The following is a 14,857-nucleotide window of genomic DNA, read 5'->3' as shown; positions in this document are numbered from 1 at the left end:
TGCAGATTTGGGGTCAGGGGCAGTTTCCCAGGCCAGGTGGTGGTTATCAGCTTGCTCTGCTCAGCAGCAAATGTCACCCCAGGTGCTGGCTGCTGCTGGAGGGATGCAGGAGAGCATCAGTGTCCCTCTGCTCACTCTGCCCCACACCAGTGGTCTGTCACCTTGACAGTCTTATTTATGCTGATGTGGGGATGGCCCCTGCTCGGGTGACCTCTCTGGGGTAAAGCTGTGCCTGTGTGGGTCCCAGCAAGGTGGGAAGGGGGACACCATCAGCCACTGGCTCGATCTTACATGGGAAGGGGAAAGCAAAATCCTTGAAACAGGCCTGGATAAAGGCAAATGGAAGCAGATCGGCCAGTGTGTTACCCCGAGAGGCAGGGGCCACCCTTTCACTGCTCAAAACTGTGGAAGAGCCTCAAATTCCCCTGCAATGCTGAAGGAAAGGATGAGTGAGCTGGAGCTCCTGCATGAGCACAGGCAGTGACCGGGACAGAGCAAACTGGCCAAGCAGCAAAAGGAAAGGGTGGTGGCTGGAGGGAACTCCACAACACTTGTGCAAAACCAAAGTCAAGTACACTGGGAAGGCCTTGGCTTCTCAGCCAGGGTTCAGAAGCTGTTCGGAACCAGGGTTTGGAAAGCAGCAAAGTTATTCAGAAACAGTGCTTTTTGGTATCTTCACTGGTAGGCATTGAAGCCATTGAAACTGTGGCGAATGAAGAGGCGGGACGCAGCTTGATGCAAGCAAATGTCCATTTATTGTACAGAAGCACGAGTTTTTATACACTTTCAGAAGCTGCGCGTTTTAAACAGATTGGTTCTTGAAGCTAAGCATTGCATCCTAGGCAATCCCTGACTGGTAGTTAACTGCCATCAATTAACAGCAAGGTGTTAACTTTCCTTGGCGCCATCCATCCCCCACTCCCTATGCTCTGTATCATGTTAATTGTTGTCTAGACAAGCTTGAGCACATTCCTTTCAGCTAACTGATTGCCACTTTATGGTCCTGATTTCCAGGCCCCCTCCTGCATGAAACCAAAGAGGAAGAGGAAGTTGCTCTGTCAATGAGATGGGAACCCAAGGCCCCTTGCTCTTGGTGAATATGGAGATAGACTTTATCAGCTACGACAATAATTTTTTTCTTGCCCATACTCAGATGATATAGAATCATAGAACCATTCAGGTTGGACGAGTCCAGCCATTAACCTAATGGTGCCAAGCACACCACTAACCATGTCCCGAAGCACCATGTCTACATGTCTTTTAAACGCCTCCAGGGATGGTGACTCCACCACCTCCCTCAGCAGCCTGTTCCAGGGCCTGACCACCCTTTCGGTGAAGAAATTGTTCCTAATACCCAACCTAAACCTCTCCTGGCCCAACTTGAGGCCATGTCCTCTTGTTCTGTCACTTGTTACTTCAGGGAAGAGACTGACCCCACCTCACTGCACTCTCCTTTCAGGTAGTTGTAGAGAGTGATAAGGTCCCCCTGAGCCCCCTCCTCTACAGGCTGAACACCCCCAGATCCCTCAGCCGCTCCTCATAGGACTTGTGCTCCAGCCCCTTCCCCAGCCCCGATGCCCGGCTCTGGACAAGCTCCAGCACCTCAATGTCCCTCTTGCAGTGAGGGGCCCAAAACTGAACCCAACATTTGAGGTGCAGCCTCACCAGTGCCAAGCACAAGGGGACAGTCACTGCCCTGGTCCTGCTGGCCACGCTGTTTCAGATCCAAGCCAGGATGCTCTTGGTCTTGGCCACCCGGGCACACGGGGGCTCATGCTCAGCCGGCCATTAACCAGCCCCCCCAGGCCCTTTCCCGCTGGGCAGTTCCCAGCCCCCTGCCCCCAGCCCGCAGCTGCCTGGGGCTGCTGTGACCCATGGGCAGGACCCGGCACAGAGCCCTGTTGAACCTGATACAACTGACACCAGCCCACCAGCCCAGCCTGCCCAGACCCCTCTGCAGAGCCCCCTGCCCCCCAGCAGGTCAGCACTTCCCCCAGGTTGGTGTCACCTGCAAAGTGATTGAGGGTGGCTCAGCCCCCTCCCCCAGATCTTCGATGAAGACATTAAACAGGGCTGGCCCCAGCACTGAGCCCTGGGGACACCCCGTGTCCCTGGCACCAGTGGGACCTAACTCCACTCACCACCATGCTTTGGGGTCTGGCCAGCCAGCCAGCTTTTTGCCCAGCAGAGTCCACCCGTCCAAGCCACAGGCAGCCAGTTTTTCCAGGAGAATGCCATGGGAGACAGTGTCAAAGTCCAGGTGAACACAATGTACAGCCCTTCCCTCATCCACATATTAGATCTTTAAGTTCAATCTTCCCGACACATTAATATTTCCTTTACACAAACTTAATCTTAGTTTATAACGCTGGAAATAGGCACCAAAAGTGAGGCATTCATCGCAGTAAAATTTTATGTGTGTGCACAGGTATGTGACAGCATAGATATTAGTGTTTTCTTTACTCAGGATGTGCTTTGACATTTCTTCTGGGAAGAGAAAACACCACTCACACCTCACAGCTGGGGACAACATTTCCCATCTTGCAGATGCTCCAGAGGCCAATAAGGAAAAAATCAAGGAGGGTGAGGTAGAATAAACGTCCATAAACCTGATGGAGAGCAGCTCGCTAGCAGCATGCGACGGCTGTCCCATAACCCAGCCGACACCAGGGCATCCCTGCGGTGGGGGAGCTGCCTCCTGCATGCTGGCTGCCCAGGGCAGCCCCTGTGCCAGGTAAGTGCCCCAGCAGGGCCGGGGGGGCTGTGGCTGCTTTTTATCAGCATTGGGGCAGCCCCACACAGCCATGAAGCTGCTTCAATGTCACCTGGGTGGGCTCTGCAGCCAGGAGGTGAGGGGAGGTCTGCACGGGCAGGTCTGCCCTGGCAGTGATCGGCAGCCCCGGGTCCGTGGTGTCTGCCCAGAGCTCCGAAGGAGTGTCATCCACCTGGTGATACTCCACCTGGCAGGTAGAAACTCCCAACTTCTCAGACAGGACTTCTTTGAGCTTGGCATGGCTTCGGGGCCTTCCTTGTGGCCGCAGTTGTGGCTGACTTCAGGCATTTACATGGACCTGTCATGAAACAGAAATGCTGGGAATGGGATAACATCCCACCCCTCCCAAGGTAATGGCCCAAGCACCACATCTATGCAGAAGTGAGTTATGAGAGAAAATGTTTTTGAAACATCATGTACCAGGCAGAGTGCATGGGGAAAAAAAATCTGCTTCCTCAGTTCACTTGTTAACTTTTTTGGAAATCCTGTTTACTTCCCTGTTTGCTCTGTTCCAGTGGCTGAGCTGCAAGTTAGTGCCCAAGAGTAACTCTGGACGTACCTTGGGCTAAGCTGGACTCCTCCATGCAAGCAGCACAATTTGTGTTTCACCTTCACAGTCATCTCAGCATTGCTGGGGAAAGCCTTTTCTGTCTGAAACTCTTTCTCCCTCAGCAGATGAGATTTTTGCAGCCTCTGGCATTATTCAGTTATTTTTCATTTGTAAGACTTTGGAATTTTTTTTTATCAGTATTTTTTTCAAAATCATAGCTCAAAGCTCACTTGGGTGAAAGGTGGCATTTGTCACCATAGGTTGTACCTGCACGGTGATGGCTAGAGGCACATGTCTGCCCCACGCAGAGGACATGCAGTGAACCACACAGTTCCTGCCCCAGGAGCTGGAAGAGGCAGGAGATATTGCAGGTGCTCCCTGGAGAGACACCTGCTTTCACCTGACGCTTGGTCCAGTCCCTTTAGCTCTGCTTCTGACATGAGCCCCAGACATGACAAGCTGGATGTTTCCCCCATTCTCCTTCCTGCCTATGAATGCTACTGATCCACACAGTGTGTTTGCTCCAGAAGAAGGCAGGGATGTCCCTGGTGCCTTCCATGGTGCTGGTTTGCTGCATTCAGCTCCTGTGCAGCCCGGCACGGACCTGGCAGAGGGACCCCTGGCCCTGCTCAGCTGTGTGTTGAGTGGGGCTGCACCTCCAGGCTTGTGCCCTGCCAAGGATCAGCGAATGCCACCAAACACCCGTTGCCGATATACCCGGGAAAAACCCTGCTTGACACAAGGGACGTGCAAGGATGCTTTTGCGGCTTCCGGGCTGTATTTGCTCAGATTCTGATAAGGGCTCTTATCAGAGCAGGTGAATACCCCTGGCTGGGGGCCAGGTCACCACTCCATCATCGACAGCTCAGTAACACATCCCGAGACAGGGACGGATCAGGACTAGCAGCAGTGTCACCCCACTCCTCCCCTGCACTGTGCAGCTATAAATCTTGTGACTCAACGCAATTCTACAGTAACTTTCTGGACTTGTAAGTGTGCAGGTATCCCTGTAGAGTCGGCATGGGTGAGTGTGAGCGTGGGGCAGCAGGGCGGGGGGGGTCCCTGGCTCGTGGACCCTCACAAGTGGTGCTGGTGGAGGCGGTGGTGTTGAGAGTCTCCCCCCTGGCAGAGCCATCTGTGTGCCCCTATGGATGAAGGACTTACCACAGAGGCAGAAGATGACACAGGGCACAGAGCAGGGCAGACTCAAGGTCCGTGTTGCTTCTTCCAGGGCAAGGGAGAAGGTTTGAGAGGGACTTGCAAGTCCCTAGGTCTGCCCTCAGCCCAGCCCAGCAGCTCCCCAGGCAGCATCAGGGCAGGGGAGAGCTCAGGAGGGCTTGGACCAGGGAAGAGGGAACCTGCGTGCTCCCCTGTCCCAGAGAGCAGGAGCAGAGGAGGGTCAGACCAGCTGTGTGTCATACTCAAGGGGTGCAGACCTGCTGGCCATCCCGCAGGTGCAGTCACCATGCTGCTCTGGCTGGAGCTTTAGATGGGGGCTGTCCACACCTCGCATCACTGTGAGAGCATCAGGAAGAGCTTCAGTGAGGCTCGGAGTCCAGGTGCAGCGAGGGCAGGTGTCTGCAAATGGGTCTGCCCCGGCTGCTGGAATAAGGGCTGTGCTCAGGAGCAGGAGGGCAAAATCTATGGAGGGAAGGTCAGAGTGGCCTTTCCCCATGCAGATGGGTCAGTGGGGACAGAGAAGATGTTGAACAAAGAAAAAAATCGCAGCAACTCACCTCCTCGCAGTACCCCTCCATTCCAGCAGAGCAGGGGCAGGTTCAGAGAAAAGGACGGGTTCAAGTCTAGCAGATAGTCACTGTGCTTTAGTTCTCGCCCAGCAGAGTCATAAATCTAAGTGTAAATATGTTAAAAATGTAAGATTGTAGGTAGTGGTGTATGAAAAGCCTAGGTTTCCAATTACTATCAAGGGTCTATCACTATGTGGGGTGTCCAAAATGGAGGCACCACTGGAAAAGTTCTCCCTTTCCAGATGTTTCACAATCCAATGCTGCTGTAACCCCCAGAGGTGCAGCTGTGATGCCATCTTTAAATGAATGTTCAGATTTTAATCTTGGCATAATTATTATTATAATTAAGGTTAATAACATTATTATTTTTGAGTAAATTTGGGGGGGGGGGGGTATTTGAATTTTCCAGAGTGTAGTAGAAAGCTTGAGGAGGTACTTTCTAGCTGTTTAGTGAGCTGGAGGTGCAGAAAATATTCTGCAAAGTTTTTGTTAAGGTTTGTGCTTAAAGATAAACACATTGGTCAAGTTTCATGTGATCTGCAGAGGACTCTCTTACAATTGCTTGATTTTGCTCCCCACATTTCCTGGGCACCTTGGGCTCTGGCATGAAGCCTGGGGACAAGAAAGAGTCTGGCTGCAAGGTCCATGTCAGAGAGGTAACCTCATGCTGTCCTTGCAGGTTCGGGGTGACTTGCATCTGTTTCACCTCTGGGCAGCTGGTTCCCCATTGCATGTTTTACTTCGACAGTGGGATGCTCTGTTTGACTCTCATCTTGTCTCTTCCTCCTCCAGTTGTCCAGTGTGCTCCGCTCCTGCTCCTCGCCTGTGTGTTGGCCCTGCCTGCCCCACATCTCACCAGGAGCATCCAAAGCCTGTCACTCTTCAATCAGTCTGTCTTGAATAATGCTGTGTCTGCTCTGAACACGTTAGTGAAGGGTAGGTACATGGGAGGTCTCCATCTGTGCCAGAAGGACATGGGGTAGAAGCACACCAGAGCAGGCTGTCGGGGAGGGCCTCTTTCAACCTGGTGCTCCCTGGTTGCACCAGACAATCCTCAAATGTCTGGTGCGGGCAGACACGGGACCTTGCAGTCACAGGCCTTTCTGCTCATGTATAGGTGTGGAGAAGCCCAGAGGGTTTGCTGTGATCCCCCCCTGAAGCCAAAGCTGCCTCTTCCCACACACCCCCTGCCCTGTGGAGGATGGTAGGGACAGTCAGTGGGAAGGATGCAGAAGAAAGGGAGGGTTCTCGTGCCAGCAGCATCCTCAGCTGTTTTGCTTGTCCCATGGCTAAAAACTAGAAAAGTGGTCATCTCCTGTGAAATAGCCTTGTCTGAGGATACTTCACCAGGGTGCACCATTCCCTGTCTCACCCTCAGCCTTGCTCCTGGGGAACTCATAGCCCCAGGAGAGTGAAACGCAGCTCCTTCAGTGGTGGGAGAAGATGGCCACTTGGCTGAGGGAACACAGGGCAAACCCATGCCCAGTCTCTGGGTCCACAACACACCAAAAATAGTTGGAAATGGAGACTAAGTCTCCTTCCCCAGCCAGGAGCAAGATCAGAGGTGTAGAGGCCCCACATCTTACTGCCTGGACTCCACTTCTTCAGCCAGAATGTACCTCCTAATCTGGGATTCAGCTTGCTTTGGTGTTGTCCCCCCATTTCCAAATCGCCTCCTTACTGTTGTTTTCCGTGTTCCAGGTCAGGTCCAGCTGGTGAATGGCTCCAACCAGTGCTCCGGACGGGTGGAGGTTTGGTACCACAATGAGTGGGGAACAGTGTGTGATGACGGCTGGGACATGAGAGATGCCTCTGTGGTGTGTAGGCAGCTTGGCTGTGGAGAGGCACTATCAGCCCCAAGTAATGCTTATTTTGGGAGCGGATTGGGGACTATCTGGCTGGACAGCGTTAACTGCAATGGGGATGAGGAGCGCCTCACTGAGTGCTCACTGCAGGCTTGGGGAGAGCACAACTGCAGGCACAGCGAGGATGCAGGTGTTGTGTGCTCAGGTGAGGATGGCATTTGCATGATCCCTGCTCCTCAGGCACTCCAGGTCTCATTAACATCTTCGTCTTCCAGCCACAGGAATGCACAGGGTCTTGTTAAATTGCCCTCTCTCCTGCCCCAGGTTCGCCCAAGGACTGCAGCGAGATCCCTGCTGGCAGCCCCAGCGGCATCTACGTCATCCAGCCCCCAGGGCTGCACCCCATCGTGGTGTACTGCGAAATGAACGCAACGGACGGGGGCTGGACGGTCATCCAGAGGAACCGGCAGAGCACGGAGATCACCTGGGCCGAGTCCTGGAGCACCTACAAGTACGGCTTTGGGAACGTGCACAGTGAGTTCTGGCTGGGCACTGAGTACATCTATCAGATCGCCAAGCAGAAGGTCTACCGGGTCAGGTTTGTCATCTGGGATGCCGCAAATGACACAAAGTTTGCAGACTACAACATTTTCAGCCTGGAAGATGAGTCCCACGGCTACCGGCTGAGGCTGGGAACATACTCGGGGACAGCAGGGGATGCCATGGCCACAAGCAGTGCTTCCACCGTGCATGACAACATGAAGTTCTCCACCAAAGATCTGGATCAGGACACTTACAGTGGGAACTGTGCCTCCAGCTACGGGGGTGGGTGGTGGTACTCGGCGTGTTACTCTGCCCGGTTGAACGTCAAGGGGGCCCTAACGTGGGGCAGCCTGTGCAGTGGGAACTGCAAAGCTTCTGCCATCCTCATCAAACCCCTTACCTGCTAGGGCTTCGCTGCTGCCTGCCTGCATCAGGCACGTGGCCAGACCAGTGCCCTGCCGGGCCTCTCTTTGCTGGGGGCAGCGGGGCGGGTGGCAGCAGGGCATCCTGGGCTGCCGGCAGGTTTTTCTTGCACCTCTTTTGCAAGGCTCCTCCACCTCCCTTGCTGGGTTCTTCCCCTTTGAGCTGTTATTTTAATTGCATTATAATCAGACTAACACATTGCAAGCCCTGTTCTTGTCAAACATACCTGCTCTGGAGAATAAAATGTGCTTTAGAAACATAACATCTGGATGAGCGTCATGGGAATATATCCTTATTCTTAGCTGGATAAATAATCAGTCTTTTTCTTTCCAGGGTTTCTGTCACCCCCTCATTAGCTGGGGTGGGGCAAGGGTGAGGATTCCTTATTTCCTAGTAAATCTGAATTAACCCCACTTGCTGAAGATGTGGCCTTGACACCTACACCTGGAGAGGTGTTTTCACCCATGCTGGCTCTCAGTTCAGCAGTTCTTAAAACCTCTGGTAAAATCCTGTCTAGAACAACACCTACAACGTGCAAATACCTACTTCGTACTTCCAGTATGTTTGTACAGGCTGGTATGGAGTGAGCAGCTGTGCTAGGGCAGTGCCAGGCTTCTTGTGAAAAAATACATGGGATTGCAGGGAAAATATCAAATAGAGAATTAATTTTAATAAAACACAGTGGTTTTATTTAAATAAAGATTTAAACAAAGAATCTGCATTCAAATAAAGAAACTGCAAGTTTTTGATGCTGGAGAAGCTCCAGGGAAGGATGTATGGCTCTGGGGGCTCTGCAGGGCACTGCCAGCCCCAGGGGGGACACACTGTTGGGGGACCCCTTCCCTGCCCAGGCAGGGGGTGCTGGTGCAGGGCATTGCTGTGTGCCCACTCCCGCGTGCCTGCCCTGCAGCTTCGCGCCGCAGCACACCTGCGCCAGCACCATGGGATGGGTGCTGCGGACACACGTCAGGCTCGCTGGGGAGGGGGTGCTGCCCCACGTGCTCGCTGGCCTCTGGCCAAAATTCAGATGTGGGTGGCCCATGGCTAGCCGCATGTTGGCGTGTCCTGGCCACCCAATGTCACCCGCTCCGGGGTGGGAAAGCAGTGTCCATGATGCAGTGCGCTGCCACCCCTCGGAGCCTTGCTGGCTACAGAGAGCCCAGGCCGAGCACTGCGGGGCTGCCCCAAGACCTCCGCTCACCCCAGGGCTCCCCAGCCCCCTGTGGCCTCAAAGCATCACCCCCCAGCACCCAGCCCTGGGCTGCTGAGGGACCCTGGGCACCACCCCAGTGATGGACCCCCCATGGCATGAACCCCCCCTCCTGGTGACTTGACACCCCTCGGGGCACCCCGACCCCCCTCAGCCCTTGCTGCAGGATGGGGCTGGGACTCCAGCTCCCCCAGCCATGGCACAGAGCTGAGCAGGGAGGGAGTGAGACTCAGGCAATGCAGGAAATGGGAAACTCCCCTGCCATGAACACAGTGCCCCCCAGCACCCTCCACTGCCCCAGGACCTCGACTGCCCCTGTGCGTGTGTGTGCAGCATCACCACCGCAGGCAGACACAAGGCAGCGAAGTCTGGCTCCAGGGTTTATTGCAGCTGATTTCTCCCAGCGTGGGTAGCAGAGCTGTGGGGTGTACAGGGGAGGGAGCAGGGCCTGAGCAAAGCAGGGATACACCGATCGCACAGGAAAGGGAACTTGCACAGTCTCCCCCTCCCCAGGACAGGAGCAGGTGCACCCACCCCAAACTCGTTTCTGCGTCCCAGCACCAGCCAGCACCACGGTACTGGGTGAAGCTGCCTGTGTGCCCAGGGCTCCGGATGGTTGCCTCTGAGCCCCAGAGCTGCTGTGCTTCAGTGGGTGACAGGGCAGGACAGGACACTGCGGGCAGCACAGGACATGTACCGGGGCTGGCACGGGGCGGTTGGCAGGCACAGGAACGGGGCACTGAGCTGGGGACAGTGGCACTCCCCCAAACTCCTGGGAGGCTGGGAGCTGCGGCACGGTCAGCACACATCTGTGGGTTTGACCAGGATGAGGGAGGATGCACAGTCACCACTTGAGCAGGTTCCTGGCCAGAAGATGTACCCCTTGCCATTGAGCAGGACATTCTGACACTTGTCATACCACCAGCCCCCATAGCTGCTGGCGCAGTTCCCACTATGCTGGTCCTGGTCCCTGTCAGTCGTGCTGAACTTCATGTTGTCATGTATGCCCCCATACGTCGAGTGGTAGCTGGTCAGATAGTCATCCCCATCACCAGAAAACCGGCCCAGCCTCAGCGGGTACCCACTAGCCTCACTCTCCACGCTGAAGATGTCGTACTCGGCGTAATGGGTGACGTTGGCTTTATTCCGCACGATGAAGCGGACCTTGTAGGTGCCCTGCTGCGTCAGCAGGTGCAGGTACTCCGTGCCCAGCCAGTGATCGCCCTGCACGTTCCCAAAGCCGTACTTGTAGGTGGTCCAGGACTCTTTCCATGTGATTTCGGTGTTGTAAGTGTTTCTCTGGACAACAGTCCAGCCCTTGCCTTCGGTGTCCATGTCGCACCACACCACGACTGGGGGAGACCTTGCTGGCTGGATGACATACACCCCGCTGGGGCTGGTCTCACGGAGACGGCTGCAGTCTGCGGGGAACCCTGCAGCAGCAGATCAAGCAAGACACGAGGGACATTTACTGGAGGGCAGTTTATTGTGGGGCAGCTGCAGTGATGCTGCTGATGCTGGATCTCTCTGGGTGCTCCACAAACAGTAGAACATTTTGGGAGTGCCTCTTATCTACTGGTGATGAGAGGCAAGAATTGTCCTGCTTTGCAGCTTAGGTTTGAATAGAGGCTGGCTTTCTCTGTGTGGCTGCAGGCATGGGGACACTTAAACCCAGCACCTTGGAGCCTGACTGTGCTCAACGAAGGGCAGCACGGCTGCTCCCAAACTTGTCAGCTTGTCAGCTGTGTCCCCTGTACCCATACTCACTGTGGTGGGAACTGGCCACGCACGCTGGGCTTGTACAGAGGAGAAGCATCCCCACCAGGGTGGGCAGGAGGATGAGGTCCCCGTGGAGCTGGTGTGTCCCAGCCTGGAGCCCTGGGGATGAAAGTGCCCATCACTGACGGGATCCCTGGGCAGCCCCCCAGCCCCTGGGGAGCTCGGACCAGGGAGGTCAGAGCCACGGAGTGCAGGCAGGAGCAGAGGGCTCCCAGGGTGGTAAAAGCCGCAGCTTCAGTGGAGGCTCAGCCCCTGCAAGGTGAGAAAGGGCTGTGTCACCCTCCTGATCAGCCCTTTCCTTGCACCACACAGAAACCTGCAGTCACATTTTCTCATATTTCTCCTCAATGTAGCTTGGAGGTTTTTTCCTGCGGGTCTAGAGGCAAAAGGGTATTTTGATAGGGAAGAAGGAAATCTGTGTTAAGGGCATTCAGAGGAAACAGTTCAGAGCACTACAGCTGAGTTTGGTGTATAAAATATGGTGCTCCAGCTGCAGAGCATGCAGTTCACAGGGATATAGGAAAGAGCCCAGCAGCAGCAGCAGCAGCAGCGAGCTAGAAAAAAAGGGCTGGGTGGAAAGGGGAGGAGTGGGATGGAGACACTGGACACTCATCAGTTCCTGCTCCTGTAGTCCCTTGCTGCTGTCACATAACTTGGCTTTCTATTTGCATTCCCTGGAGCTGCGAGCACTGCAGAAAAGGAGCCGTGAGGAAAACTCACCCATTGCCGTGGTGCTGCTGAGCAGATGCTGGGAGCGTGAGCAGTCAGTTCCACTCAGCCCCAGTGTGGCCTCTGCCCCTTTATATCTGGGTCTCTGCCCCTTTATGTCTGGGTCTCTGCCTATACGCACCTCCTGTGTGATGATCTCAGTCCCTTGTTTGCATGGACCAAGTTAATCATTGTGTGCCCATCTGGTGGCTTATCTTTGATCAAGATTTCACAAACAGGCCCTAAGATGTCTTTTTTTCCTGCGAAAAAATAAAGTACTCCAGTCCTTCCAGCTGTTGGGGAGTTTATAAACTGCAATATACTGGACCTGCCCAGGAGTTAAATCTTTCTGGGGATCTACCAACTGCTGCAGAGCGATAAAAGTGCTAAAGGAGAGAGGAAAGGCAAACAGAAGGGAAGGAGTGTGAACACCAAGGGCACAGGGGAGGTTGGTATCATCTGGAGATCAAAGAGAATAAAACCTATGGGCAATGGCTTGTCAGCAGTTACCAGCTCCCAGATGTCACGACAGTTCTGTGATGGCTGGAGGTCTGCCTCGGCTTCCTTCCCTGCAGAGAGCTGCCAAGCAATCAGCCTCCGAGCTGGGCTGCGAACACTGATGCCTTCTCTACCCGCTGTCAGTAGAGACTGAGGGTGGAAGGCAGCAGCCTTTCCCGGGGGCCATCCCTCACCCCGAATTGCTTGTGGCAGCTCTGAGCAAAACTAGGCTGAGGGGGTATCTGTGCAGTACCGCTTCCCCTGCGCTTCCCTTCCTCAGCCCATAAGTCTTCGTGAGAAGAAACAGGCTTAGCAAGTCTCTGCTGACCTCCTGCTCTTCCCCACTGCACATGGGGTGGGCATGGGCCTGGCAGCCTGGTCCAGGGTGGATGCTGTCTGGTAGAGCATCTTAAATGTGCTCGTGGCCAGCTCATCAAGCAGCAGCTACAGCTGTTGGGCCCACATCTGTCAGGGGAGGTTTAACTTGTTTCACGCATTACTGCAGGGTGTTTGGGCAGACCTGTGGGGCTGGGTTGGAGTCTCCTCCTTGTTCCCCTCTTCTTTCAATCCCCCTTTTCATACAGTGCCTTGGGAGGCATCAGCAGGTCCTCACCCATCACCTGCCAGCTGACTCTGCTGTGGTCCCGCTGGGCAGTTTGTACTTCTCCTCCGTGTCACTGGCAGCGGGTCTTTGGCTGCAGGACACTCCGTCTTCCAGAAGGCAATGCTTCCAGGGGCAGCGGTCCCACCGGCAGAGTGAGGGGCAGGGAGGAGCAAGGCGTCTGTCCCCATCTGCATGGGAGCTTCAGTCCCTCCTCTGCCTGTTCTCCCTCACTCCATAGTTCGGCTCCACTTGCCACCTCTGTGCACCCCGGCTGGGCTCCCTGCCCCGGGGATGCCCGTGCCCCCTCCAGCTCCTCCCAGGGGGGCTCAGCGTGGGTCCCTGCTGCAGGGACCTCCTGTACAGATGTTGAGTGGGGGGCAGGGGGCAGCGCAGGGTGACAGCAGGCGGCAGTGCCCAGGGCACGTGTGCAGTCACAAATGGAGGTGCCAGCCATGGCTTGGCACCTTGGCTTTGGTGCTGGCACTCGGTGTGCTGGTGGGTGTGGGGAGCTGGCCCCACTCCTGCCCGGCATAGGGGGCTGGCTGAGAGACCTTTTCCACCTTCTTGAAATCTGGATGCCAGAAAGGTGTCAAAGACAAATGCTACAGGCCCAGGTTATCTATCAAGGGACTTTGGGCTCTTGTCAAAAGAGAAGTGCTTCGTTAAAAGGAAACTGCTGAGCAGCAGTCTTGGGTCAGGTTTAAGATATTCATGGCTCTCCAGCAGCATGATGGATATTATTGCAATGTGCAGCTGGCAAGAATCCTTCCTTCTGTGGCTACATGTGTAATTTTGGAGCTGGTAACTTCACAAGGGGCTGGTGTAGGGCACAGCACAGTGTGTCCCTTGGTGAAAAAGGTCCTCGTTGTTTAGTCTTGGAGTCACCCGGAACAGCGGCTGGGCAGGGGTGTGCTGGTGCTGATGCCTTCACCACCACCTGCTGGGCTCCTGGAGGAAGCAGAGGTGGCAATGCTATCTGGGGATGAAGGCAGCGTGGTAGGACCAGCCTATGGTGCAAAGCATTCCAGGGCCAGTGCAGGGACACACGCCAGTGGTCAGCACTTACTGGTGTCAAACCATCAATAAATACATCACTGTGATTCTATTTTGGTCTCACTGAGCTATCAGCCAGTGCTTCTGGGCTATGCCACTGCCCTTCTTAACACTCCCCTCCAATTCCCGTGGTATTTGCAAGGCTGGCTTCAGCCTGGACTACTCAAAGTCCACTAAGCATTTATTACACTTAACCCACAGCCACCTCATTAACTGAGTCTGCAACCAGGTCTGTGCTGAGGGCCTCTGCCCAGGTTATCCAGAGCTGTGAAGTCAGAGCGAAACCCTGCAGCAGACCCTTGGCTTCAGCACCAGTACCAGACCCCTTGGGAGGGCTGTGGGACCAGCCTTGCACGGGTACCGGGGCAGTGGCACCTCAGCACATGTACCTGCCCCATGGGATGGGCTCACTGCTGGGGGGCTGGCACCAAGCCAAGTAATTGCATCACTGTAGAGGGGGGTCAGGGCTGGGGATGAGGCCACTTTGCTGCCCTGGTGTGCGTGGGACAGCGTGCAGTGTCAGAGAGCATGGCTCCCTCCCCAGCAGTGCACCATGCTAGGGTAGGCAGACCCTAAAAGGGTGCTGAATGGAGATCTCCGGCACAGCCCAGGTCACAGGGTATCCCCACAGGGTCTGGCATCAAACCCCATAAGTAATGACAACCTCAAGAAAAATCCTTATCAGGAGCATTTGTGGGTTTGGTGGAATTTCTTGTAAACATCATGTGCTGTTTGCTGAGGGTCATCTGGAAACTCATCCCAGAAGCACAACAGCTGGTGTGTGAGCAGAGGCCATTAAGGATGACAGCAAACAAACCATAAGTTTCCAGCCCTGATGACAACCAAAGGGTGAGCATTGCAGTTTGGCTCTGCCAGCCCCACCTCACCTGCTGAGCCCTATATAACGGCCGTGCTGGCCACCCTGCTGCCAGGCCAAACCTGCGAGGCTTCCTGCTGCGCAGGGCCCCCGTGGAGACGGCATGGGTGAGTGTGGGATGGGACATGGGAATGGGAGGGGATGGCACTGCTGCCGTGGCTGGGCATCCCCGCATCCTCTGCCTGCCTCTGCGCTTCTGCTGCCCACACTGCAGCTCTGCTTTTCTCACAGACTGCTTCTGGCCTCGGCATGGTGGGATAACCCTATGCTTGCTGTACACCATGCC

At 55.0% G+C, this 14,857-nt stretch overlaps 2 protein-coding genes across 2 annotated transcripts; one reads left to right on the top strand and one right to left on the bottom strand.

The window, feature by feature from the left end:
- The first annotated feature begins 7,206 nt into the window (after positions 1-7,206).
- Positions 7,207-8,038, top strand: LOC130157372 (fibrinogen-like protein 1-like protein). Its single transcript, XM_056356817.1, has one exon. It carries the CDS (start codon positions 7,299-7,301, stop codon positions 7,824-7,826), a length of 528 nt encoding a protein of 175 aa, XP_056212792.1. The 5' UTR covers positions 7,207-7,298; the 3' UTR covers positions 7,827-8,038.
- Positions 8,039-9,721: 1,683 nt separating this feature from the next.
- Positions 9,722-11,619, bottom strand: LOC130152703 (fibrinogen-like protein 1-like protein). The gene is made up of 3 exons (XM_056346686.1): positions 11,552-11,619; positions 10,820-10,930; positions 9,722-10,485 (listed from the first exon to the last, which is right to left on the bottom strand). The coding sequence occupies exons 1-3, from the start codon at positions 11,553-11,555 to the stop codon at positions 9,851-9,853; spliced, it is 750 nt and encodes a 249-aa protein (XP_056202661.1). The 5' UTR covers positions 11,556-11,619; the 3' UTR covers positions 9,722-9,850.
- Positions 11,620-14,857: the final 3,238 nt, after the last annotated feature.

Source organism: Falco biarmicus, chromosome 1 (genome assembly GCF_023638135.1).
Source record: "Falco biarmicus isolate bFalBia1 chromosome 1, bFalBia1.pri, whole genome shotgun sequence".
In the NCBI taxonomy this organism is placed as follows: Eukaryota; Metazoa; Chordata; class Aves; order Falconiformes; family Falconidae; genus Falco; species Falco biarmicus.
This window is presented reverse-complemented; position numbering and strand designations above follow the sequence as displayed.

Excerpts from the sequence above, each read along its gene's own strand:
- LOC130157372 (XM_056356817.1), top strand. The coding sequence starts at position 7,299 with ATGAACGCAACGGACGGGGGCTGGACGGTCATCCAGAGGAACCGGCAG.
- LOC130152703 (XM_056346686.1), bottom strand. Across the intron at positions 10,486-10,819 it reads CGTGGCCAGTTCCCACCACA|GGTTCCCCGCAGACTGCAGC; the intron begins GTGAGTATGGGT and ends CTGCTGCTGCAG.